This window comes from Sebastes fasciatus, chromosome 17 (genome assembly GCF_043250625.1).
Source record: "Sebastes fasciatus isolate fSebFas1 chromosome 17, fSebFas1.pri, whole genome shotgun sequence".
Lineage (NCBI taxonomy): Eukaryota > Metazoa > Chordata > Actinopteri > Perciformes > Sebastidae > Sebastes > Sebastes fasciatus.
The window spans coordinates 1,481,736-1,506,924 of NC_133811.1; the positions used below are offsets into that span (position 1 = coordinate 1,481,736).

General features: G+C 42.8%; 1 protein-coding gene across 9 annotated transcripts in view; it reads right to left on the reverse strand.

Moving 5' to 3' along the window:
* LOC141754510 (uncharacterized) overlaps positions 1 to 21,190 on the reverse strand; it is an 86,383-nt gene extending 65,193 nt beyond the window's left edge. For 6 of the 9 annotated variants that reach the window (XM_074613610.1, XM_074613607.1, XM_074613611.1 and 3 more), the window contains exon 1: positions 20,916 to 21,085. In XM_074613610.1, coding sequence (XP_074469711.1) covers positions 20,916 to 20,943 — 28 coding nt within the window. In that variant the 5' untranslated portion in view covers positions 20,944 to 21,085. Of the gene's footprint in view, positions 1 to 20,915 lie in introns of all 9 variants that reach the window. The other 3 variants (XM_074613605.1, XM_074613604.1, XM_074613612.1) reach the window with 3 other exon arrangements.
* Between the last annotated feature and the right edge of the window lie 3,999 nt (positions 21,191 to 25,189).

The window sequence follows — 25,189 nt, forward strand, 5'->3', positions numbered from 1 at the left end:
TCTGGAGGTTTCTGTTTGTTGTTTGATGTCCCGTATGATCTAAAGAAAAACAATGTTCTTTCTCTTTCCTGTGTTGTTATTAGGGCTGTCAAGCGATGAAAATATTTAATCACATGATTGTTCATAGTTAATCACGATTAAAATCGCAAATTAATCCCACATTTTTTTATCTGTTCTAAATGCACCTTAAAGATAAGATAAGATGAACCTTTATTAATCCCAGGAGGGAAATTCAGGTGTCAAAGCAGCAACATCAGCAAACAGAGTGAAACACAGGAGAGGTACAGGTATACCAAAATTATATAAGCAATAATAGAGATATAAAAGATACAGAAAAGGGAGATTTGTCAAGTATTTAATCCTCTTATCAACATGGGAGAGGACAAATATGCTGCTTTATGTAAAAATATGTATATATTTATTATTGTAAATCAATGAACAACACAAAACAATGACAGATATTGTCCAGAAACCCTCACAGGTACTGCATTTAGCATAAAACAATATGCTCAAATCATAACATGGCAAACTGCAGCCCAACAGGCAACAACAGCAGTCAGTGTGTCAGTGTGCTGACTTGACTATGCCCCAAACTGCATGTGATTGTCATAAAGTGGGCATCTCTAAAGGGGAGACTCGTGGGTACCCATAGAACCCATTTACATTCACATATCTGGAGGTCAGAGGTCAAGGGACCCCATGACAGTTTTTCCTCGCCAAGTTTTAGTGTAAGTTTGGAGCGCTATTTAACCTCCTTCAGTATGACATGGTTGGTACCGATGGGTTCTTCAGGTTCTCTAGTTTCATATGATACCAGGATCTTCACTCTAGCTTTAAAACTGAGCCGCTACAACCTCTGAAAGATTGATTGCGTTAATGCGTTAAAGAAATACGTGGCGTTAAAACGAATTTGCGTTAACGTGTTAACTTTGACAGCCCTTATTAGTTATTATTATTTATGTGCTTCTAAAAAACTACTGCAGGTAATAATCTCTATTCTTAGATATATTTATATCACTACCGCCAACTAATAGAACGCAATAGTTATTCAACTAATATCCAGCTCATGAGTGGTATTACAAGTGATGTGAGCACTTAGTGAAAGTAACCATAGGAATACATAGAAGACTTTGGTAGTTTCAAAGCATTTGGGCATTTTTCCTCAGCTCATGAAGTTTGAGATTTCCATGTTAAGATATTCAGACCGATATCATAACTGCGACAAAAACTGTGTTCACTTAAATGATACCAATGTGTTGCTGCATGGGGGTCCGTAGGATAGTCAGAGATCTCCAAAAAAAACTGTTTCTTGAACAAGGTCACAGCCGGGAGTGTTTACGAGTTCTAAACAACACACCTCACACCTGGTGCCACATTATGTCACTGCTGCTCAAGTTGTGGAAACATTTTGTTGTCTTCACTAGTTGGCAGAAAAAGCTGGATTATTATACTGGGTGTAGTTACTCTTTGAAGGTGCTAAATGCAAGATTGGTAGCATTTCCATGTTGAGTCTCCGCACGGCTCTCAACATGGCGAGGGCTGAGCCGGTGGCTCGCAGCTAGCAGTGTTAAACTGGGGGGGGAACGGGATGGTGGGTGCTACGCTTCCACCACGTCGTTGGTCGGGATGGCGTTATCAGCTGTAACCGCCGTATGAGCGCAGTGCAGAGCAGCGGCCGTGAGCTAGCCAGTGGAGCATGCTCACATGCACTAACATACAGTAAAAGGCATGCATAGCCAGCCCAGCAAGTCAACAAAGCACAGAGAAACCCTGATTACAACACACAGAGAGGGAGAGAGACTTCGTTCTCTGCTCAGGTAGACATTACTCCTTTATCTTTACATAGACAATAGTTGTTTGTAATGCTCTGGATATCATATAGAGACTCTATAAAGGGGTCAAGTGTAGTGAAGATTCCTCATCATGTATATATCATCAAATCATCCAACTCTGCTGTTAGTCAATCTGCTGTTAATATCTTTCTACCATATACTGTGACCACAACATCCTCTTGTTTGTCACCTCTTTACAGACCTCTTTAAAGAGCAAATGATAGCTGCTGTAATAACCATCCAGGATAGCCTACAAAATAATGAACATATTGCTCAAACTGGACCGTCTGCTTCTTTTTCACCTTTATCTAACTTTTTGTTTTAACACTGTGGTATTTTGGGTCTTTCCTTCATCCGTCTTTAAAAAGCTAAACCATGTTCCTGGCTTTTCTCTCCATCTTCTAAAATACATGAGTGTGTTCTGGATAGTGAAAAGACAAGCTGCTCCCTTGAAGCTTTGACAGCATGCGAGCGGCCATGAACAGTGCTTGACTAAAGCAACTTTTTGATCGTCAGCTACATCTTCACACTGACAGAAACCTTTGATTTACAGTCAGAGACTAATTTGAATGTCTTGTGTGCTGATTGCAGGTCAGTGGCGTGTTGGAGCTCACAGCGCTCTGTTAATGTTGTTTAGTGTGAGATCACAGCAGTACAGTCAGAGCGAGTAACACAAGCTGTGTGTGCTGGCTTCCAGTTATGTCTCCTGTCATTTTACTTTATCTTTTACAATCTTCTTAGTGTGAGGTCCTGTAAAGACATTTTCACAGCAGAGGGAGGAAATGCAGTTTTAGTAAATTTGTCTTTATAAGTTGATGTTTCAGCGTGCTGTTCAGCCTTCCTCGATGCATGCTGTAATTCTGTTTCTTAAACTCCCCCCCCCCCCCCAAAAAAAAAACAGTAAAGCTTTATCCAGGCAAGCAGCTTAAGAAGACTCAGAGTCCACGCTGATGGCTGAGCAATTTTCTGGGGTTTCTATAAACAAAGACAGCTTCCCAGCATGGATTATACTGGAGGACAACAGTTTGTGTTTGCCTCTTTTCTGTTTCAACATGACAATGCAGCTACTTTCCCAGTAAAAGTCTCCACCGCACATTTAGTTTAGCAGGTTGTCAGCTGTGTGTCTGCCGGTGTAACTTTAGCGAGTGACCAACTAACAGTGTGTGTGTGTGTTTGTGCTACGTTAGCAGCTCTAGCATTGCCGGAGGCTTCGTGCTCGCCACCGCACACGTAGCCTGAGTAACTTTAGTGAGTTTCCAACAGACCGTGTGTGTGTGTGTTGGCGGTGAGTGTGAGGTTGTTGGTGGTGTTCTAGTTGTGATCGTAGGTGTAGCAGTGTGTGGACAGTTTATTTGTCGGTGAATAAATGCTACGAAACTACAACTCCTCCACTCCACTCAAGCGAGTCAGAGACCGGAGCCGACTTCCTGTATCCTACAACTCCGGCTCCGCCTCTTAAGGTGGATTGTTAAGGTGGACCAGCTTTTCTCCTTAAAGAGACGAGCCGCTCCTCTGAGCCGCTCAGCTTTTGAGTTAATTATTAACATTTCTTTTAACCGTTTTATCCGATAGCGTTAATCGGTTAAAATGCTTAATGTCGGTTAACGGTTAAACGGTTAATTATGGACATCCCTAGTACGGCCCCTTAGGTTGCGACCCGACATGAAAATAGTTCAACTTCTGGAATGCAGCAACGCACACCACATATCATGTGACGAGGAACAACCAATCACACCCGTCGGATCTTTACTTTCTTCCATAAATATCAGCCTACAGTAAATATGTGGCGGTACTGAGTTCCCCAGACTTTAGTTGTTCAGTCAGAAGACTGAAAAACAGTTCCCATCCACATAATAATATAAAATAAAATGCCTTCTTACTAATAATAATGAACAAATGCCTCTTCAATAATGAACAAATGCCTCTATATTAACAAACAATTAAGGAAACTGAAATATTGGTTTGTGGTTTTCCCTTCACCCTCCTTTAAAGTTTTCCCAAATAAAATACACTAAAAGAAATGGGTATAAAGGGTTTCATTGAAAATCAACAAATGAATAGGATACAAAAATACAGCCTGCAGGCGTTAGGCTATTGTAAGGCAAGCCAGATCGCTGCACAAATAGTACCTAAACGTCCCAGTGCAGGTAACCCAATTGGTTGGCACTTAACTTGTTTCCCCAACTAGGAGTCAACACTCTCAACAAACAAAACACAAAGATCACAGAATCCCAAAAGGGCCCAAAACAGACCAGAGTTTCTGGTAAAGCTGATAATACATGTTGCATTGAGTGAAGGAGAGATCAGAATGACACTGGGTGTGCAGTTTCCCTCCTCTTTTAAGCCCTACAGAAAGGGCGTTGTTACACCCTGATTGGCCAAGAGGGGAATGCACCAAGCTGCTCTCAACTATCATTTAAGAGCCAGTCCCCACACCCTGCGCAACAGGTGAACTGAATAACCCTCTAATCACTCAGCAACTCAACCAAAAAAACACCAGGGAAAAGGGAAACAACAGCAAACACCAGAGAATTGGCAGCTGCCACAAATATATGGAGGAGAAGTTAATCATTTTAGTGCAGGGACCATCTGTCCCACGGACTATTTTACTTGCTTCCCCTTTTCTGTCCGAAGACGTCACAACATCCGGTTGAAAGGTCAGCCAGACTGAAGATGACAAATGGAGCAGTAAAGCTACTATGTGCTGGAAACCCATTTCCCTTTGTTTGGTCATTTCTCTTTGTTTGGACTTTGTCTAATTTAGTCAGTGAGGCTAAATGCTAAATTACTGTAACTTAATCATCGTTGTCATCGCAGCGCAGGTTTTGGTTGCTTAGTAACGCCAGATGTGACAGGAGCACAACCTCCCAAACATCTTGGATAAAAGGATGAAAGCGGCACGGCTGGCGTTTTCCACGTTTTTAGACGCAACATATGAAAGACCCCTAATTCTTTTGAGGATGAATAGGATCAGATCCCTGCAGCCAGGCTACAAACTCTGGTGCAAAGACTGTATCGGCGATGGAGAGTATAGTCTGCTCATATTTGTTTCTTTAATAAGAGAAATGGATTTTCACATTGTGAAACTATTGGATATTGAACAGATTTTTCTCTCTCTGCCCTTCAGGTCCGAGATGCTCGTGGCCACCCGTCAATCAAATTATTGACCAGTCGCCTCACTCCTTGCATCCGTCACCCTCTGACTTGCTGGCAAGATCACACAATCCATCTACAAAAGTGTGTCCATGCATGTGAGTATGTGTGTTTTTCTTCACACACACCACTTAGTACTCAGGGCATCCGTCAGTCGGTCCGTCAGCAGAGGTAACGGTCAATACTGTGGAGTTGAGGAGGAAGGAGGGTTTTCCTGTGTAAGCTGATACCTCAAACACACCTGACAGAGAAGAACAAACACAACGGAGCAGTGAAGTGTTTAACGTTAGCAAAAAATGTCAAACGTGCTTTATTAATGTGAATATTGTGGCGCTATTCACACCAAAAACGAATCCTTTCCTGTGAGCGAGTCTCCTTGTCGATGGTAGTAGGTGAGAGACAGACCGGACTGTTTGACCGAGCGAGACACTGCTGTGCTATCGAAGCTTTAGTGCTCATGTTGATAAAGGTTTTTATAAAAGGACAATGTGTGCTGGGACAGACTCCAGCCCCCTCCCTTCCCCCCCTTACCCCCATGACCTTGGAGACAGTAAGTGGGTTAAGACAATTAATTAACAAGTGTGTGAGGACAGTTGTGGTCGCTGAAGCCAACACTCTGCCCTCATTTACATGCATGTCAATTTAGATGTATAAATCTTGTATAGAAATCATCTTTGGAGGCTAAATCACAAATTGCTGCTGCAACACAGAACAGAGTTTCATCCAAAGTAACTGAGAATCGCTCAGTTTACCTCCTGAGATTAAATCAAAACTCCTTTTTTATTTGTATAAAGCAACACAGACCAGTTGAGACGGTAAACATTAGCTGTGTGCAGTTTACTGACATCACCTTGCAGTTACCTCTTAGTGCCGTTTAGAATATTGTGAAATTGCCCAGTGCAGCTCTTAGTTACTCTCCAAGCTGCTTGTCACATACCTACAAAAAATTCATGTGGCACGGCAGCTCCAGGCTTCCACGTAGAGAACCTGGAGTCGTGGCTGTGGAGCCATTGTAATGTAAATTTAGAGGGGACGACGGGAAACGAGACACTCAGAAAAAGACAAGCCTGGAGGAAGAATCACCTTCTTTTTCCATTACTGGCCTGAATCGATTTGGCTAAAAATAAAACGTGGCAGGACTCCGCTGTGATGGCGTTGCATTCACAGATGACTGTACAGGCCAAGTGTCACATCAGATGCGACTTGCATCGTCCAACCTGTGTTTATTTATGTGGAAACGGAGCTGCTGTCTGCCAGACTGGGAGTCTGTTCTTTACTCTCTGTCGCTGTTTCCTGCCAACTGAAACACTGAAGCCAAAACACGACTTCACTTACAGACTAATGGATGAGATTACATCTCAGATGGCACAAACATTGACAAACAAATGTCTGTAAAATGTATAGATTTCATTATTCATCTCCATGACAGTAAATCTGTACAGCTGATTGTCATTGAAAGAACAACATAATAGTTTTTCTATTTACGTGTCATTAAATCTTTTTGTCTAATGCAGCGTTCAGTACTATGAGCATGTAAATTGCGGTTGAGCAGCTAACCTCGGTAGCAATATTACTGCTCATTGAGCCATCCAACGCTGTATAATGACCATGCTGAAGCAGGAAATCTGTTAATTAAAGGCTTCAGGGTTGAAACGTGAACAAAATATTCATGATTTCCACTCAGAGGTGACTAAATCCCTCAGTTCTTTTTTATTTTCACAGGTAGCTTTTTAGAAAGCTTCTGCGGTAAAATAAGAAAAAGTATAATTGTTAAAATGATTACAAACTTTACACAACTGATGATAATAATAAAAATTTTAATGTCAACATTATGAATGAAGCTTTGAAGCTTCAAACTATTCAGTACAGCCCTAATTATATATCGTTTAGTGCACACACAGGACACAACTTCTACAGTTAGACAAAAAGTGTGATTATTTTCACTTTAATATCTGATATTTTACAGATGCTGTATGATATGATGAATACTGTAGACTTACATACTTTAGTGTGATTATAAGTGCATCTACTCCTGGCGACTAAAGGGGGCTTTTGTCATGAAAAAAAAAAAAACTCCAAATATCCATCTATTTGGTTTTCTAAATGTTATTCTATCATTATAACAATACAGGCATGTGTAGAATAGGTATTTAGGAAAGTTCACGGCAGGAGGGAAATGACAAAATAATTAAAATTTTGGAACCACAACGTTAAATGGCATGGGCTATGGTGGTCCTATAGTGTTAAGGCTGAAACGTGGAGCTGTTTCAGAAAATAACATAAGATACAGTATCACTGCACTGAATCCTAAATATAAGGCTAAGCCTTTCATGTCCTCTCTCTGCTATAAACTAAGTAACTTGTGAGCAAGACAGAAGTACAAACAGCCAATGAACTGACGTTAGCTGTAATTCAGCTGACAACTACAAACTGATCGTGTGTTGCTGTGTGTGTTGAGCCTCAAACTGACTCTCACGCCAAATAAGAGAAAACCATAAAGCCACTCCTTGGCTTAAGGTATAGTTATATAGGCCTCCTCTGCACACAGGACAATGTGTGAACACCAGGCTTATCTCCACATTTCAGCACCAATATCTGTCCATAAACATACAGAGAATGCAAAAAACACAATAATTTGACAGAGGCAAACCTCTCCAAAATCACAACCACGAAAAGCAAACAGGCTGAAACCATGTCTGTCGCTCCGTTTCAGTCCTCTGGACAGCACCGCATCTACACAAATAACAGCTAAGCTATAGTCACGTGTTTCTCGGCCAATCATTTGGTTCTTTTTGCTATTTTTCTATAGATACATAAAGCTTAAAGGGACAGTGGCATCTAGCGGTGTGGTTGCAGATTGCAACCAACTGAACACCCCTCCGCTCACTCCTCCCCTTCCAAGACTGCGGTAACGTGAGTCGCCGAGTGCAAAAAAGTGGTCATGCCGGTTGCCTCGCTCAGAGGCCATCCATACCATAATAACACTACTTAAGAAGCAACAGAAGTCAGATGGCGGCTGGCGGTATCACGGTTTTGCACTCTGTGGCTCACATTACCGCTGTTTCACAAGCGTGTCGGAGAACTACGGTGGCCTTCAGGTAACGTAAAAACATGAAAGTATCTTTGTAGAGCCAGAGTTTGGTTTGTCCGTTCTGGGCTACTGTAGAAACATGGAGGACTCCATGAAGAGGACCCGCTCCCTATGGCGATATGAAGGCTCATTCTAAGCTAACGGAAACACAAAGATTCTTAGTTTCAGGGGATTATACACTGATGAAAACATCGTTATGAATAATATATTGCATTTCTGCTCATAAATCCCCCAAAATGTTCCAACCTGGTCCTTTAAACAGAGGGGGCTTAATGAGCTGGATCAGTCAACGATAGGCGAGACTTGACCAGTCAGATTCAACTATGTAACCTCTATTTTGGGGACACCCCTACTATTTATTTATCCACCATATATGAACAAACATATCCATTCATTTTTACATCCACCTGACGAATGTAAATCAAATATTCACTCGTCCTTTACTTTCTTTCTAGCTACTGTGTGTTCACCAGCTAGTCGCTAACTTTGTCTGCTGTTTGGTGCTGAGGGAAACTCTCTGTGGGTTCATCACTACAAGCCACACATTTCATAGTCATTTGATTGATTGTTAATGTAAAAATATTGATTGATTTGATGACATTAAGTAGAAATGTTTAATCAATTATGCTTTTGACTTTAATGCAGTTACAATGATGAATGATTTATTTAGTGGAAGCATATCATTTCTGTTGAGTGTCTACTGTAGATTACCTGGACTGGATGTTTAGTCTGCTTGTTTTGACGGTAGATTACCTAGACTGAATGTTTAGTCTGCTTGTTTTGACGGTAGATTACCTAGACTGGATGTTTAGTCTGCTTGTTTTGACGGTAGATTACCTAGACTGGATGTTTAGTCTGCTTGTTTTGACGGTAGATTACCTAGACTGGATGTTTAGTCTGCTTGTTTTGACGGTAGTAAAACACTCTACTATAAATTTGAAGTGTTGAGTAAATAGAAGCAAACACTAGGAAGCCCAGTTTGTTTTTGTAATGCTCAGGAGATTCACAAGGCTTTGACTGTGAAGTGATAACACCTGCTATTAGAAAGCAGTCCCACTGTGCTTCACTGTTTGACCTTGTGCTTTTTTACACTGTGTTTCATAGAGGACTGCATCTCTCTTTTTAAAGCACAACAAACAGATGTTTAGATGTTGAATGAAACCCTGTCCTCACGTGTGATTCTCTGTTTCACAGCGTCCAACTCCAGCTGCTCCTCACCACATCAGCACAATGACTGCAAAACAAACGAGCAGCAGCAGCAGCAGCGAAGGAGACACGCGGCCTCAAACAACCTCCACGCTGCTCTGCTCATCGTCAGCCACCGGCTCGGATCTGGAGGGAGATCTGTCGGGAGTGAAAGCAGTTCACTGCTGGAAGCTGTTCTTCCAGACAAAAAGGCTCAGGCTTTCAGAGTCTCTGATGACGGCAGATTGAGGAAAGAGTGGGACGGCAAAAACACCTCCAACATGTTGATTCAACAATGACACAGAGGTGTTCTCAGTCACTTTCCCTACATGTAGACATTTAACCACAAACTACAAGTCACTGGTCAGCTATCAGACTCCCACTTCAAATCAAATAACACGCTTAGCGCCCCTTTCAGGCTGTTCTCATACACAGTTTGTATCTATACCTACGAAAATGAATGGTCTGTAATTTTTATTTATCCCATGAAATCAATACGTATATATTCCACGTAATCGTGAACCAGGAAGTATAATGAGCAACAAACCACGTAGGGAGGAGGTCGGGGTGGATGGGTGTGTCAAAGAACACCAGATTTTCACCAGGAGACCGGCATTCGTGTCCCGTGTGAAACCAGAAGTCAGCGTTGATTTATTTGTCATGCAACTTCTGTACGTAAATAACGCCTCTCCAAAGTTATTTTAACCCAAACCACCATCTTTTCTTAAACCTAACCAAGTTGTTTCCTGTGAAGACGGTGAGTTTATTTTGAAAAGACTGTATGCTTGTAAAGGCACACCAAGCCGACGGTCGGCCCTATGTGTGTGACAACGGCGGGCACGAAGCCACCAGCAACGCTACAACTGTGAACGGAGCACAAACCAAACAGACACGGTCTGTCGGACACTCGCTAACGTTATGCCGGGCAGACACACAACTAACCTCGCAACTACACTAAACGGTGGAGACTTACAGGGGAAGTGGCTTCATGTGTCCTCGACACTACACGCAGCACCGTGGCTGCTACAGTAACTCTCCTGACGGTGAACTGGAGAAAGTGAACGCAGCACCGTGGCTGCTACAGTAGCTCTCCTGACGGTGAACTGGAGACAGTGAACGCAGCACCGTGGCTGCTACAGTAGCTCTCCTGCCGGTGAACTGGAGACAGTGAACGCAGCACCGTGGCTGCTACAGTAGCTCTCCTGACGGTGAACTGGAGACAGTGAACGCAGCACCGTGGCTGCTACAGTAACTCTCCTGACGGTGAACTGGAGACTCAGTTGTCTGTTGTGCTCATACACTTCAGCTGGCGCACCGCTGCATGCGACGCACTAATGTTGTCGGTTAACGGTTAATGATCGGTAAACAAGGGTCGATTATCGGAATTTTTTTTTTTTTAAATTCCAAATTAGCATCCCTATTTGTTACTTCAAAACCTCACCTCAGTGAGTTTGTGACATGAGCCTACAACGGTCGCTACAGCAACGGTACACATAAAAATGGCCGCGCTGACCATCCTGCTACGTTAATTTGAATGTCCGCTCTACTCCTAATTCTAGTTGTAGGGGTGAGATCATAACAGAGGATATGATTAGGATTTCTTTTTTATATATCATCTGATGTTTCTAAAGTCAAAACTGAACTCTAATTCTGACATGTTGTTTTTCAAATTCAAGTTAATTCTGTTGCAGAATGGTTATTAATACAAAGTAAAATGTGGAGTCCCAGTGTTGATGTTAAATGATGTTTTGACTCATCATGAAACCTGTCATGAATCTGCTGAGCCCTCTGACAGCTGACACCACTCTCTAACGGTGACCTAACGTACCTTTAAGCTGCCTTTAGCTCCTATACCAGGCTAAACTACAGTGGCCGATGACCCAACTGGCTTCATCTGAATGCCACCTATACCTCAGTTACTTTCAGTAAATAAGTCCAACATCAATTCATCCATAAATACTTGAAAGTAATTTGGTCATTTCCCTCTGTTAAGACTGTGAAATAACCCCAAAACTCCTCTCACATTCAGACCAACCAGATAAATGAGTCCAAGTGATGGAGTGTGTGCAGGATTTAGTGGTTTCATTCACAGTCAGTATTGATCCGACACACCTGTTTATAAGACTATCTGATGTGTAGGAGCTTTGTAGTAATTGTTCCCTTTCAAGACTGAAATTACCTCATTTGGTCTAATGATGTCTCACAGATGTTACACCAAACGCTGTGAATTCTTTAAGTTCCCTGATATGTGGAATTCTGAGAGGTGTTGAACAGATATACGTGTTTAGGCAGTCTAGACTGGGCTGAGAAGATCTCTCACACAGCGGATGTGAACAGCCTTTAAGCACCTCAAACGCCTCGATCTTCTTCTGCAGTTGTGTTTTATTACAAGCTTCTGTGCAACACGTTATCACTCCCAGCTTGTCAAATATCACCACTTTTCAAAATATGCTTCTGTGTTCACAGGAAACATGCAGTTTTTGCTTGATACATGCATGCAGTCTCTTTTCAAAATAAACTTCCAGCGCAGGTTTAGTTACGCAACAAAACTACTTGGTTAGGTCGAGGAAAAGATTGTGGTTTGAGTTCAAATAAATACATTTTGTAACTGTTTGTTACGTAGCTGGCGTTAGTAGAGTACAGAAGTTAAACAACAAAACTAAGGTAAAATAAGTCAACTAGGAGACAAAGAGAGAACTGGTTGCTCTGTGTTCTCAACCGTAGATCAAATACATGTCGGGTGCTCATGGAAAACAGGGAAAAGAACCGTATAAATAGGAAGGCAACCTAGACACCAACAACACCAACAACGAGGAAGGAAATATTAAAAAAACAACATTATTTTGGCTAAATAAAGTTTGTTAAAATACCCTGACAAAGACCTACAGTGGTTGAAACATGTTGGCTTTTTTAATGATTTAGCCACTATAATTAAGGCTTTATAATGCATACAGACGCTAAAGGGTGCCTCGGTGCATCGGTATCAGCACTGACCAAGCATCGGTTTAGAGAGGTTTGATTATTTATTATTATTTTGAACCCGTTTTAATTGCGCTGTCAGTTTAAAACATAATTTTGCAAGTCAAGAAAGTCGCAGTTTGTTGTAAAACTGTTGAATTATAAGAGTATGAAAATACATCATTTCGAAAGACTACACACCCAAAAGTCGCGCAAGTGACATCTCTCTCTCTCTGAAGCTACGATTATTGTGTGCGTCGTACTCGTTCTTTCTCTTCCCGGCTGACAAAAAGAACAGGAGTCGCTGGTTAAGACACAGGTAAGATAACATTTTTATTTGTGTGTGGAACATAGCTAAGTTAGCTAGCTAGCTAGTGTTGGTGACGTGTATTGTGTGAGACGAGAGATGTAGTTCACTGAGCTCTTTCATACTAAACTAAATGATACTACGACAAACTGAGACTTTCTGGACTTGTAAAATGATGCTTTAAATTGACAGGCATCATCTGTGTGATTCATGGTGCAATTCAAACCGGATCAAAAGAATATTTGTCTCTCTCCATTGATTACTGTCCATATTTCTACTGAAATAAGGTCCCATGGTGGTCCACCAGAAGCGGAGGGACTTTGCCTCTCTATTTGACGAGTCGGGAGTGAGAACAGGAAGCTCTGTCAGCTGCGGAAGTCCTCGTCTTCCTCGCCCTGATAGTGAATCATAGAGATGTACTGTACCTATAGAGAGATGCCTCTCTGTGTGCCTGTCCTGCCGTCTGAGTGATGACGGCTACACATCAGCTCTACTGTAGCTGGAGGATAATTGAGTGTAATGGCAGGCGGTGATGCTTTGGTTAAATGGCACTCCACACACAGCTGAAGGAAACAATCCAGCACTGAGAGACCAAACCATGACGGTGCTGCAGAACCACTGAGGTAACACAGCCAACTGGAGGACAAAACAAATCAAACAGTTGGTTTTGTTGATTGTTTTCTAATTCATTGTATTATTCTCCACAGAGAGAAGACTTTGTTCCTTTCATTTCACATTTGATTCGCTCGCATAAAGTCAAGGGTGAGATGTGAATGAGAGAATAAGAAGCACAAGGAGACAGAGAGCTGTTGACCCATATTTACTGTAACATTTTCCCTTCCCTCTCCTCCCGCCGTCTCTCATTGACCTCCCTCTTTTACCCCGCATCTACTTTTAGCAGCAGCCGCTCTCACTCGGGCCAAATATAAGAATAGATGCTCCTCGCAAGAAACGCAGCGGGGAATATTCTGCAGGCGGTAAATTGGAGGGGTGGTGGGGGGGGCTACATCACTCTTGATCCTCGCGACACTTTGGTTCAATACTTCTACTGATTTTTAGAGGCATTCTGCTCCTCTAACTGTGGAAGGAGGTTTTATTGAACTATAAAACAGTCTATTGATTTTGGTAAAACACTTAACAAGTCCCTCTTACTGAAGATGATGGTGCTCTATCGCCTTCTCTCTCCCCAACGAGTCCATCTTCCACCTTTTTCTCTTTTTGTTGCCATGCTGGCTGCACACTGGCAATACTCTTTACCTCTTCACGCTGTTTGTCTTCTGAATATAAACCATTATTTTCACTCTGAATTAAGTAGAAAGAATGTGCCCTATCCTCTGCATTATTATTTTGATTATTTCTTTTACCACACCTCCACACCACCAAATCGTTAAACCCATAAAAAAACCTAATTGGTCTTTTGTCAAGTATCTGACGGAGCTCTTTTTGTCAGGTTGGGTGTGGAGAAACAATAACAGTCTACAGGGGCCCATTAAGGACATTTGTTACATTTATATATGAATATTTGATCTCAGCAAAATAAATTATAAGCAGGATTAAATGCAAAAATATGTTTTGGTTATTGCCTTCTGATTTTATGAACTTAAAAGGACATCCTGACCCATGTTCCATATTTCGTATTCATTTTGATGTATTAAGTGTTTAATGGGTAGTCAGAAAGCACTAGAGCAGGTTTATGTTTTACTGTTTTGGCTCTGTATTCCAGTACACTGATGAAGCAGTTACTTTTTGGTGAAAGACTTTAAGATTTGGTGGCGTAGTTTAAAGAGTGAAAAAAACACACAGGGTGGGTGGAAGGTGAGGTGGATGGGTCCAACAAACACTGGGCTTTCATCCAGGAGGCCGCTGTTTGTGTCCCGTGTGAAACTAACAATGCGTTGTTTGTCTTTGTGTTCTCAACTTAAGTTTCACTTTCACTTTACAAACGTAGTCATTTTAAGTCAAACCATGATGTGTTTTCCTGAATCTAACTAAGTGGTTTTGTTGCCTGAACCTAAGCAAGTGTTTTTGTTTGAATTCACAGCGTTAAGCACGTGTTTACTGCGACTGTAGTGGAGCGTCATAGAAAATCTGCTTCATAGTCAGATAAATAGAGTCGGTTCACTGTGAACTTAAGCATTGGCCAACAGCTGAAAACAACCTGTGTTTATGTTCCATGCTGAAGGAGGAAGTAATGTGATGTCACAGTGAATACTTTTACATAATACTTTAACACCAAATTCACACCAGAGCAGCAGCGAAGTGCAGCGGGCTGCTATGCAATGTCTATGAAAAGCTACAGCAGCCGCTCCCGTGCTCAGCGAGCTGCTGCCGTTTAATTCTGCAGCAAAATGCAGCCAAAACAAAAGTTGGGGAAGGTTTAACTTTTAGCAGTGAAGTGCAGCCAGAGAGGATCTGCAGCCAATCAGTAAACCTTTCTCCCGTAAAAGTAATTATTGCGATGAATAGGGGCGTAACGATTCATCTACTACATCGATGTATCGATTTATATTCCTACAATCCAACTACATCGATAGGTACTCAGCAAGTTGTCCTTCACGGGGGATGTATATCGATATAAAATCGATTGTATGGATACTAAGGATTTGCACATTGTATTTAAGGACGACAAACGTCATATGAAAGTGGTTTTTGCACTTTTATTAGTAAAGAAATGTTAAACATTACTCCGGTTCACTCTCCAGACATGTGCCAGCTTGCCAGCTCCGCCAGCTAACGTAGTTTTTAGACATTTGTATAGGATTGATTAGTGTCCCAAGCTGTTTGATCACTATCAGCTGTTTGATCACTATCAGCTGTTTGATCACTATCAGCTGTTTGATCACTATCAGCTGTTTGATCACTATCAGTGGTTGATCTCTGTATTATTGATCTACGGTTTCTATTGAAAATGATGACAGAAGCAGCAGGTTAAACCACTGTTCATTGAACTTGAATAGAAGTTGGTTTATTATATTTTGTGTTAAATATTGCTCTGCCTTGTATCTTGAGAACTGAATCAGCAGGTCCTGCAGTTGCACTTTTTATTATTTTCTAATAAAAGGTGTATGTATTTGCCATTAATCGTTGTTTACTTGTTTATATCCATAATTAATTTATCCCTGATTCCCTTACAAGAAAACCTTTGAGGAATCCTGACCTGCTCTGTCCAGTATCACATATTTATAATCACACTGATTGAGTTTTTGGCAAAAAAAGTTACTGTATCGATTTCAAATTATTGAATCGTATTGTATCGCTCTAGATGAGCCAAATATCGTCCTGAATCGTATCGGAACCATGGAAATCATAGCGTATCGTAGTGTATCGTTGTAAAAACGTATCGTTACACCCGAAGTGTGGCTCGCCGCTCCTTGTGTGAATTTGGTGTAAAGGAGGAGGTCGGGGTTGGATAGTTGAGCGTACAAAGTGTTTGAATTCAACCTCATAGATCAGGGTACTAGGGATGCTCATTTTGAAAAATGTTCTTAACCGATAACCGACCCTCGTTAACCGATTATTAACCGTTAACCGACAATATTTGTGCCTCGTACCAGCTGCAGGAGCACAACAGATATTAGTTGACGTGAGTCTCCAGTTCACCGTCCAGGAGCGTTAACTTAGCAGCTACGATGCTGCGTTCACTGTCTCCAGTTCACCGTCCGGGAGCGTTAACTTAGCAGTTACGATGCTGCGTTCACTGTCTCCAGTTCACCGTCCGGGAGCGTTAATTTAGCAGTTACGATGCTGCGTGTAGTGTCACGGACATGCAGCCACTTTCCCAGTAAAAGTCTCCACCGCACATTTAGTTTAGTTTAGCAGGTTGTCAGCTGTGTGTCTGCCCGGTGTAACTTTAGCGAGTGTCCAACAGTGTGTGTGTTTGTGCTACGTTAGCAGCTCTAGCATTGCCGGAGGCTTCGTGTTCGCCACCGCACACGTAGTCTGCGTAGCTTTATTGAGTTTCCAACAGACCGTGTGTGTGTGTTGGTGGTGTTCTAATTGTGAACGTAGGTGTAGCAGTGTGTGTTCAGTTTATTTGTTGGTGAATAAATGCTACAAAACTACAACTCCTCCACTCCGCTCAAGCGAGCTGGAGAGACCAGAGCCGACTTCCTGTATCCTGCAACTCCGCCTCTTAAGGTGGGCTGTTAAGGTGGACCAGCTTTTCTCCTTAAAGAGACGAGCCGCTCCTCTGAGCCGCTCAGCTTTTGAGTTAATTATTAACATTTCTTTTAACCGTTTTAACCGATAGCGTTAATCGGGTAAAATGCTTAATGTCGGTTAAGGTTAAACGGTTAATTGTGGACATCCCTACAGGGTACACATTCTGTATCCTACCAAAAGACAATGTTATTTTCTTTAAGCCATGATGCAGATTCTTCCCTACACTTCACCAGGCCTTAACCAAAGGGGCAGCAGATATTAGAGGTAGGAGGGCTGTTTCTGTGTGTGCGTGAGTAGTTGTTTCAAGTTTCTCTTTAAGACAGAGAGTCAATAAAAAACTAAGATAACAATGTTCATATCAATGTTTTTATCCTGAAGGTAGCAGCTTTCCCCTCCTGTCTTTGATGTCCTGCGAGCCAGCACCTCACTAGAATACAGTTGTTTTCCTTCAGTTCTTCAATGCAGTCGTCTCAACAATGCTGCCACTGTGTCCCTGATCAAGGTTACATCAAATCCACCCATACAACTTGTTTTATGTCCTCATCTCTAAGGGCTTAGTGATGAGCTTTTCCTATTAGTTTCTGTAGGGGGCTATTGCTAATTGTGCTGTGCAAACTATCCAGTTCCTATTCTTCTATTCTTTCCAACAGACTGGAACTAAAAACACAACAACTGGAAACAGACCGAATCACATTGTTAAGTTTCAGATACTGCAGAAGCAAAACAACAGCAACAATGATCCCATGCAATAGTCAGATGTTTTGCAACCTGCATTGTTTTTCTGACTTTGCCCTCCTTGAACAACAGCACACTTTATTGCTCCGTCTCCCCTGTGTTCAGTCCTGATTTATAAGAAAAACCTGAAGCGTTGCTGCAGATTCAGTCGACCTCGCTCTCAGCTCACTCCTCGCGGCGTCTGGAGAACACGTTTACAAAAATGAGAATATCAGCCGGAGTGAGATAACGTGCCCGGCACACAGCTAGCTTAATGTGCTTTGATCTACTTCTGACACCGCAAATAATGGAGAGAGAGACGGAGAGGAAGGGAGGGAGAGACAGCCAGAGGAGATAAGATGAGAGGAGGAACACAAAGGGGAACACACCCACTTATGAAACCAAAAAGCACAAAAACCCTCCACTCTCTCCCCGTCCTTATCATTCCTCACCAACCACCGCCGTCCCTCCCCTGATCCCTCTCCGTCCGCCCGCCCGGCTCAATGACAATCAAAGGTCAAATGTTCCCTCCCTTTATTTATTCTCCCCCAGCAGCCTCTATTTGTTCTCATAAAGAAGCTGATGAGGCTTTGATGGAGCGTTTAAAAGACGGAGGGAGGTACAATGTGTGTGGGTCTGCATTCGTCAATTGTCAATTTTAATTCTCACTTTTTATACGGAGGAATATAAACCACAATGATGCTGCAGCTATCATGAGCAATTTTCCAATTTTCAATATAGGATAGAACAGTTTTTGGACATATACCTTATTCCCACCAACGTTTATGCAGGTTTTTAAACAGGAAAACACACTAAAAATAGGAGATAGGCTCCTTTCCCAAAGCCAGCATGCTGGTGCCGTTGCACTGAGCTTTTGAGTTTTTTCCTGCTGTGGCACCGGAAGCAGGGTTAGTAAAGAGTGAAAATGTTACAGTGGTTACTTCTTTTTTTATATCTGGTACTTATTCACTATCTCTTTCAAACTCTCAAACCAGAGTTGGTGATTGTTGGAACAGTGGAAGGACAGTTTTGGTGAGCTTTATTTTGTTTCAATTGAGTTTGAATGAAATGTGGTTCGACTATCGTGGTAAAATGACTGTTGTCTGAATGGAGTCTGGTGGCTGTGACGAGAGCATCACTTCAACGCACATTACATAGCATCGCGCCAGAGAAGGGGCAAAAATGACGGTGTCCACCCGGTAACTGGAGCCGATAAATACCTGTGACTACTGCAGTCATTTGTCCCGGGAATTAATGCTGATTGTAATCTTTCCCACTAAAAACAAAAGCCAGATGTGGCCATTAGTGTTTTTTTGTCCAGTGGGAAAGGGGCTTAATTTGCAGAAACAGCGTCTCAGCTTCAGGCCTCTGGGCGGCAGCGGTTAACTGATGTTTGACAGCCTACACTGCTAACTTTGGTGCTGTATAGCCTACAGCCTCATAGCTCAGTAAGGCCTACGAGTGTTGATACATGTGGGTTTTTTTCTCCAATATCATTGGTTATGAAAGTTACTGTTAGCAGTTTACGACATCTGTCCATTTACAACATTCAACAGTTGTGAGGACCCATTGTTCAAGTTTGTATTTTACTTGGAAAGTGGAAACTAGTTAGCCGAACTTGCTAATGTTAGCACAAGGGCTGTCAAAGTTGACACGATAATAACGCCATTAAGGCAAATCTGTTTTAACGCCACTAATTTCTTTGACGTATTAATGCAATCAATCTTTTGGAGGTTGTAGCGGCTCAGTTCTAAAGCTACAGTGAAGATCCTGGTATCATATGAAACTAGAGAACCTGAAGAATCCATTGGTACCAATCATGTCATACTGAAGGAGTCTAAATAACGCTCCAAATTTACGCTAACTGTTGGCGAGGAAAAAATTGTCATGTCCATTTTCAAAGGGGTCCATTGACCTCTGACCTCCAGATCAGTGAATGTAAATGGGTTCTATGGGTACCCACGAGTCTCCCCTTTACAGACATGCCCACTTTATGATAATCACATGCAGTTTGGGGCAAGTCATAGTCAAGTCAGCACACTGACACACTGACAGCTGTTGTTGCCTGTTGGGCTGCAGTTTGACATGTTATGATCGGAGCATATTGTTTGATGCTAAATGCAGTAAATAGACAGCATTTATATAAAATGCTTCTATCCAAAGACCTTAATGTTTCCATCTCGTTCACACCGATAGCAACGAGCTACCGAGGCGCTGGCCAATTTGGGGTTTGGTGTCTTGCTCAAGAACACTTTGACATGTGGAGAGGCTGGTTAACTGACTGGATGGAACTTAAGTGATATTACCAACTATTTTAGTGGCCACCCACACTGATATTGCATCAATCAAATCAGCAGTCTAGTAGTCTGAGTCAGTCCTAGTACCTAAAGTTCACTCCACCCTGGAGTTGGCTGATGTAGGGGGCGCTGTCACTGCAGCTAAACCAATAAAACTGACATTTATTATTGCAAATTATTATATTTCAAATAAGTACATAAGTCAACACAAACACCAAGTACATGTAGGCCTGTTCCCAATGATGTCAATGTCGGTCCTCACAAGAATAGCACAGAGTCGCGTGTTCCGCTGCCGGCACCGTTGACTTTGCAGAATTGACCTACATGTGCAGAGCGTTCACACTCACACCTGAGTTACACTGAGCCGGTTCTGACTCACACCTGAGTTACACACAGCCGGTTCTGTGCCATGCCCAGAGCCTCCTGTGAGTGTGTGTGTGTGTGTGTGTGTGTGTGTGTGTGTGTGTGTGTGCGTGCGTGCGTGCGTGCGTGCGTGTGTGTGTGTGTGTGTGTGTGAAACCCGGTGTGCACTGCCTGCGTCTTCAATTTATTACGTCGCTGCATGACGCACAGTAGCGAGAGACAAGAGAGAGGAGAGGTGAGGATGGAGAGGAGGGAGGAGAAGAGGACAGGGAGATGAGGATGGAGGAGAGGGAGGAGAGGAGGAGAGAGAGGAGAGGTGAGGATGGAGAGGAGGGAGGAGAGGAGGAGAGAGAGGAGAGGGGGATCTTCTCAGACACCCAGCATGCAATGACCTTAGTTTTATGTCAAGGCGGAGGTCTCTCTCTCTCTCTCTCTCTCTCTCTCTCTCTCTCTCTCTCACACACACACTGCCCGGTGTCATCCATGTGGACAGGAGGACGTCAAGCCGCATGTTATTCCGCTCACATCCTGCTGCCTGTCTGTCCCGCCTCTCCCCTCCGCGTCCCCGCTCCAACACACACACTCACACACACACACACACACGCGCGCGCGCGCTGAGCTGTAACCCCTGTAGTAAACTAATCCAGACACTACACCCTAAAAGCCGACAGTCCTTCTGGTACCGAGAGAGAAGCGCTGCAACTCCCTGTAGGCTTATTCTAAAAGTGTTTCTCTTCTTCTGACCCTTTTCTCAACATCTCCGCCCTGCAAAAGACGCACAGACACACATTCCTCTAATGCTCTCCATCCCTCCATCCCTCCACATGGCAGCATATGAAGCGGTGTGCGCTCACCGATGGTCCGGGATCCTATGCAGCCCATGATGTCTTAGAGAGGCTCGGACAGCTCGGGGAAAATCACATCCATTTGTCCAGCGGGCATCTCTCCTCCTCCTTCTCTCTCTCTCTCTCTCTCTCTGCGCTTTCTTCCCCTCGCCTCCTCTTCTTCTTCTTCTTCTTCTTCTTCTTCTCTCTGTCTCCTCTTCTTCTTCACTGTCCTCCTCTCCTCTGTATGTGAGAGAGAGAGAGGGTGTGTATGTGCGTGTCATCCGCGTCGCTTCCTCTCTCTCTCTCTCTCTCTCTCTCTCTCTCTCTCTCTGCCGTACCGTCGTCACTCACTCCTGTTTCCTCCAGTCATTGTCAATGTCGCTCTATCACTCTCTCTCTCTCTCTCTCTCTCATGCACGCTCAGACACACAGGCACGAACACGCTCAAATAACAAATACACAACAGAGTCAAGCAGTCAAAGGTAGATGAGATATAATCATAATAATCATAATCAAACACACTGGGTGCAGTTACAGCTGTTTGAGTTTCTTTATTAATAAGATCAAACTTTATTAATCCAGAAGAAAAGTGCTGTGCAGCAGTTGCAATACAAAGTGGGAGGAGTGCAAATATATAAAAAGTCTAATATAGCAATAAGGTGCAAATGTAAAACGTATACAATCTGTCAAAATCCGGTGAACAGCATGGATTATAACGTTAGGCTATCATTCACTGACAGCATGCATTCTTCAAGGGTTTTGCAGGTTTTCAATCAAAAATGCTCTGATATTTATACAACTTAAATCTGATTACAGCTGCCACTAACAATTATTTTCATTGTCGATTAATCTGTTGATTATTTTCTCGATTAATCGATTAGTTGTTTGGTCTATAAAATGTCAGAAAATGGTGAAAAATGTCGACCAGTGTTTCCCAAAACCCATGATGACGTCCTCAAAGGTCTTGTTTTGTCCACAACTCAAAGATAGGGGAGATTGACTTTAAAAATGAATCGATTAATTGCTGCAGCTCTAAAACAGATTTTATGTCCCCATGCATTAATAAGTTGTTGTTTCCTGCAAATATCTTACAGTTAAGGAACAATAAATAAATACACTAAGTTACCAGCTCATCATTATTATTACTATCATCATTATTATATACACCGAGTTACAACCAATGCTATAATGTTTAATTTATGTTTAGATTTGCTTTAGAGAGGTCTTAGTTCAACAGGCTGTAGTTTGTGGTGCTGTTAAATTGTATTGCTTTATACTGACAGGTGTTTCTATTATTTTGTCCACCCCATGTATATCAATGAAGATAGACTGCTTAATAACAGAAACACCTCTCTCGAAGGATTACGCAACAAACCCAACCCAAAGCCACCTTATAGACTTGAATGTTGGTTCTGAAAAGTTTCTGTCTTGTTCTTTTGTGGGAACAGAAAAAATAGCAGAATGATCATAAACCACCACTACATCACAATCCACTATCTGTCTGTATGGTCCATATGTTCCAAACACTTGGTAAAATACACAGCTACCATTCACTTTAATGGAGCTAACCCTGCTAGTAATGTAATGTAATGTAATGTAATACATCTTCTCCATCATTCACAGTAAAGAGTAATGCTGTTACTTGTTATGGTAGCATTGTTTCTGGGGGTTTTCCTGCTTATTCCATATTTACAGTTGAACATCAGTAGAAAATGGCAGCTCAAGAAAGAAGTCCTTGTTGTTTGTTTGTAAAGCCGCTGTACTGTAGGAGCCATGTATTTGATCTGTGTAAAATGTAATATGCCTCCAAGCAGTAGGGGGGTGAATGGTGGAGGCAGAGGCTGGCCTCAGGTAGCTAATATAGGCCACATGCCAGAGACCACAGGTGCTGCTGACCAGAAGAAGCAAACCGGTTTTGATTGTGCTCTATTGTGCTCTATTGTTTTTCGTATGATATCGTGGGCTGTTTGTGTGTATCAGAGGACATCATGGGCTGTTTATATCTCAATTTAGATGTTAAAACTTCATAGAAGTGACGGACACAGTGTTATATTTGCACGTAAAAGAAGTCACAATCAGGTAGGATGGTTACGGAGTTTATTAATAGAAGCAAAGCACCCGCTCCTTCACGGCTACACACTACAGCAACAACAACATACGTCACTTCAGGTACAGTATAGTGTGGAATAGAACAGTTACTAACTGGACACAACATCCCCCTGTACTTAAGAACAGTTATTCCTTCAGCAGCACTGTAATATGTAACAAATAATCTTTTACTGCCAACATGTCTTTCAGTAAGCCTTAGGCAATAACAATGTAAAAGATTCAACAAAAAACTTGCTATGCATTCCTATAACTAAGTATTATCTTTCACCCTATAATACCTGTTTGTCACTAACAGAAATCTCTTATATTAGGAGTGTTTCGTTCACCATAACCGAAATCACAGTAACAAATCAATAGTGTTGCACAGAATATTAATTCCCTTTAAGGCAGTTTCATAATATTAACAAGGAACGCTGTCAGAACATGCATTTTGTTTTCTTAGTTTTGATTCTGTTAAGTCTCATAGTCCTTGAGCCAACCTGGAAGCTTGTGAGCTCTGGCAGGACGGTTTTCCAGCTCAACTGTTCTGTCAGTTTCAATGTTTAGCTGAGCTGGGGGTTCGGGAAGTCTTTTGGGTACTGAGGCCAAATGGGAAGCGTGCCATGTTTTCCCATCATCCAGGATGTAGGTGCTAGTACCCACTTACTTTTTGATCATGATGGGTGCAGAGAATTTCTGGTGCCTTTTTAACACATGCAGTGGTTTTCTTACGTGCACTCTGTCCCCTTCTCTGAATGAAGGAAGGCGAACTCCTCGTCTTGCGTCACAGTACTGTTTCTTGTGAGACTGGCGAAGGGACACCCTGCCACGCACCTCAGCATCGCTTGCCGTTACAGCAGGAGGAGAGAGCAAGTCGAGCTTAGTTCTCATCCTGCGGCCATGCATCAGTTTGAACGGTGATGCGCCGGTCGTGGCATGTGGCGTAGCACGATATGCTTGAAGAAAATCCGTCGTTGCACCTTTCCAGGGTTTGCTCAGGAGGATTGCAGCTTGGATGCAACCTTTGAAGACTCTGTTGAACCTCTCTATTGCACCGTTAGCAGATGGATGGCACACAGAGGAGCGAACATGAGCAATCCCTCTGTCCTGGAGGAATGAGGAGAATGCAGCAGCCGTAAATTGGGATCCATTATCAGTGACCAAAGACTCTGGATTACCATAGTGGCTGAAAACACTGCTGAGGAATCGGAGTACTGTTTCCGTAGTGACAGATGATGCGAAAGCAACTTCAGGCCACTTTGAGTAGTAGTCAGTGAGAGTAATTGCAAACTTGCAATCCCAAGTTGCAGTTTCAAAGGGTCCGACGATATCCAGGCCTAGCTTACTCCAGGGGGCTGCAGGCAGAGGCGAGGTTGCAGTGGTGCCTCAAAAACCTTTGCTGACTTGTCTGACCTTAGACACAGTGTACATGCAGATAACTGAGAGCATACAAGTCCATCTTTGCCAGGGACCCAGTACAGCTCACACAAGTGCTGTTTTGTTCGCACTATGCCCTGATGTCCTTCGTGTGCTAGAGCAATGAGGGTGCAGCGCAGAAAGACTGGTACCACCAAGCGTGACCGTCAAAACACCAAGTTGTCCTTTACACACAGTTCCTGTCTAATTTTGAAGTAAGGCTGCAGCACTGGTTCCACAGTTTTTATACAGACAGCGGCCACTGCTGGTGGATTTACACACGCAGAGAAGCAAGCTCAGTGCAGGAGGAGGAAGCATTTTCAAACTCACCAGCAGTCAGTGAGACAAGGGCTGTCGACAGCAAAGCCACTAGCTTAGGTTCTGTGTCCGCTGTGAGAGGGGAAGCAGCCTGCAGAGGTAACTGTGAGAGGCAATCAGCGGTGTGATTCTGGGATCCAGCCCAGTACATGACATCATAGTTGAAACAGATGAGGCGTGCTGACCATCGTGCAATGCGCATCCCTGTGTTGTAAGAGCCTGATGGTCAGTGCGCAGTGTGAACCTCTGGCCCCACAGGTATGTCCTCCATTTCTCCACTGCCCAGACACATGCGAGAGCCTCTTTCACAACGGTTGAATACTTCCTCTCCGCTGACATCAGTGTCCTTGATGCAAACGCCACTGTGCGTTCTGTGTGATCTGGATGCAGCTGAGTGAATACAGCACCCAGACCGTAGTCAGATGCATCTGTCGAAATGAAAGTCGACAAAGCCGGGTTGAATAAGGCCAGCGCAGGGC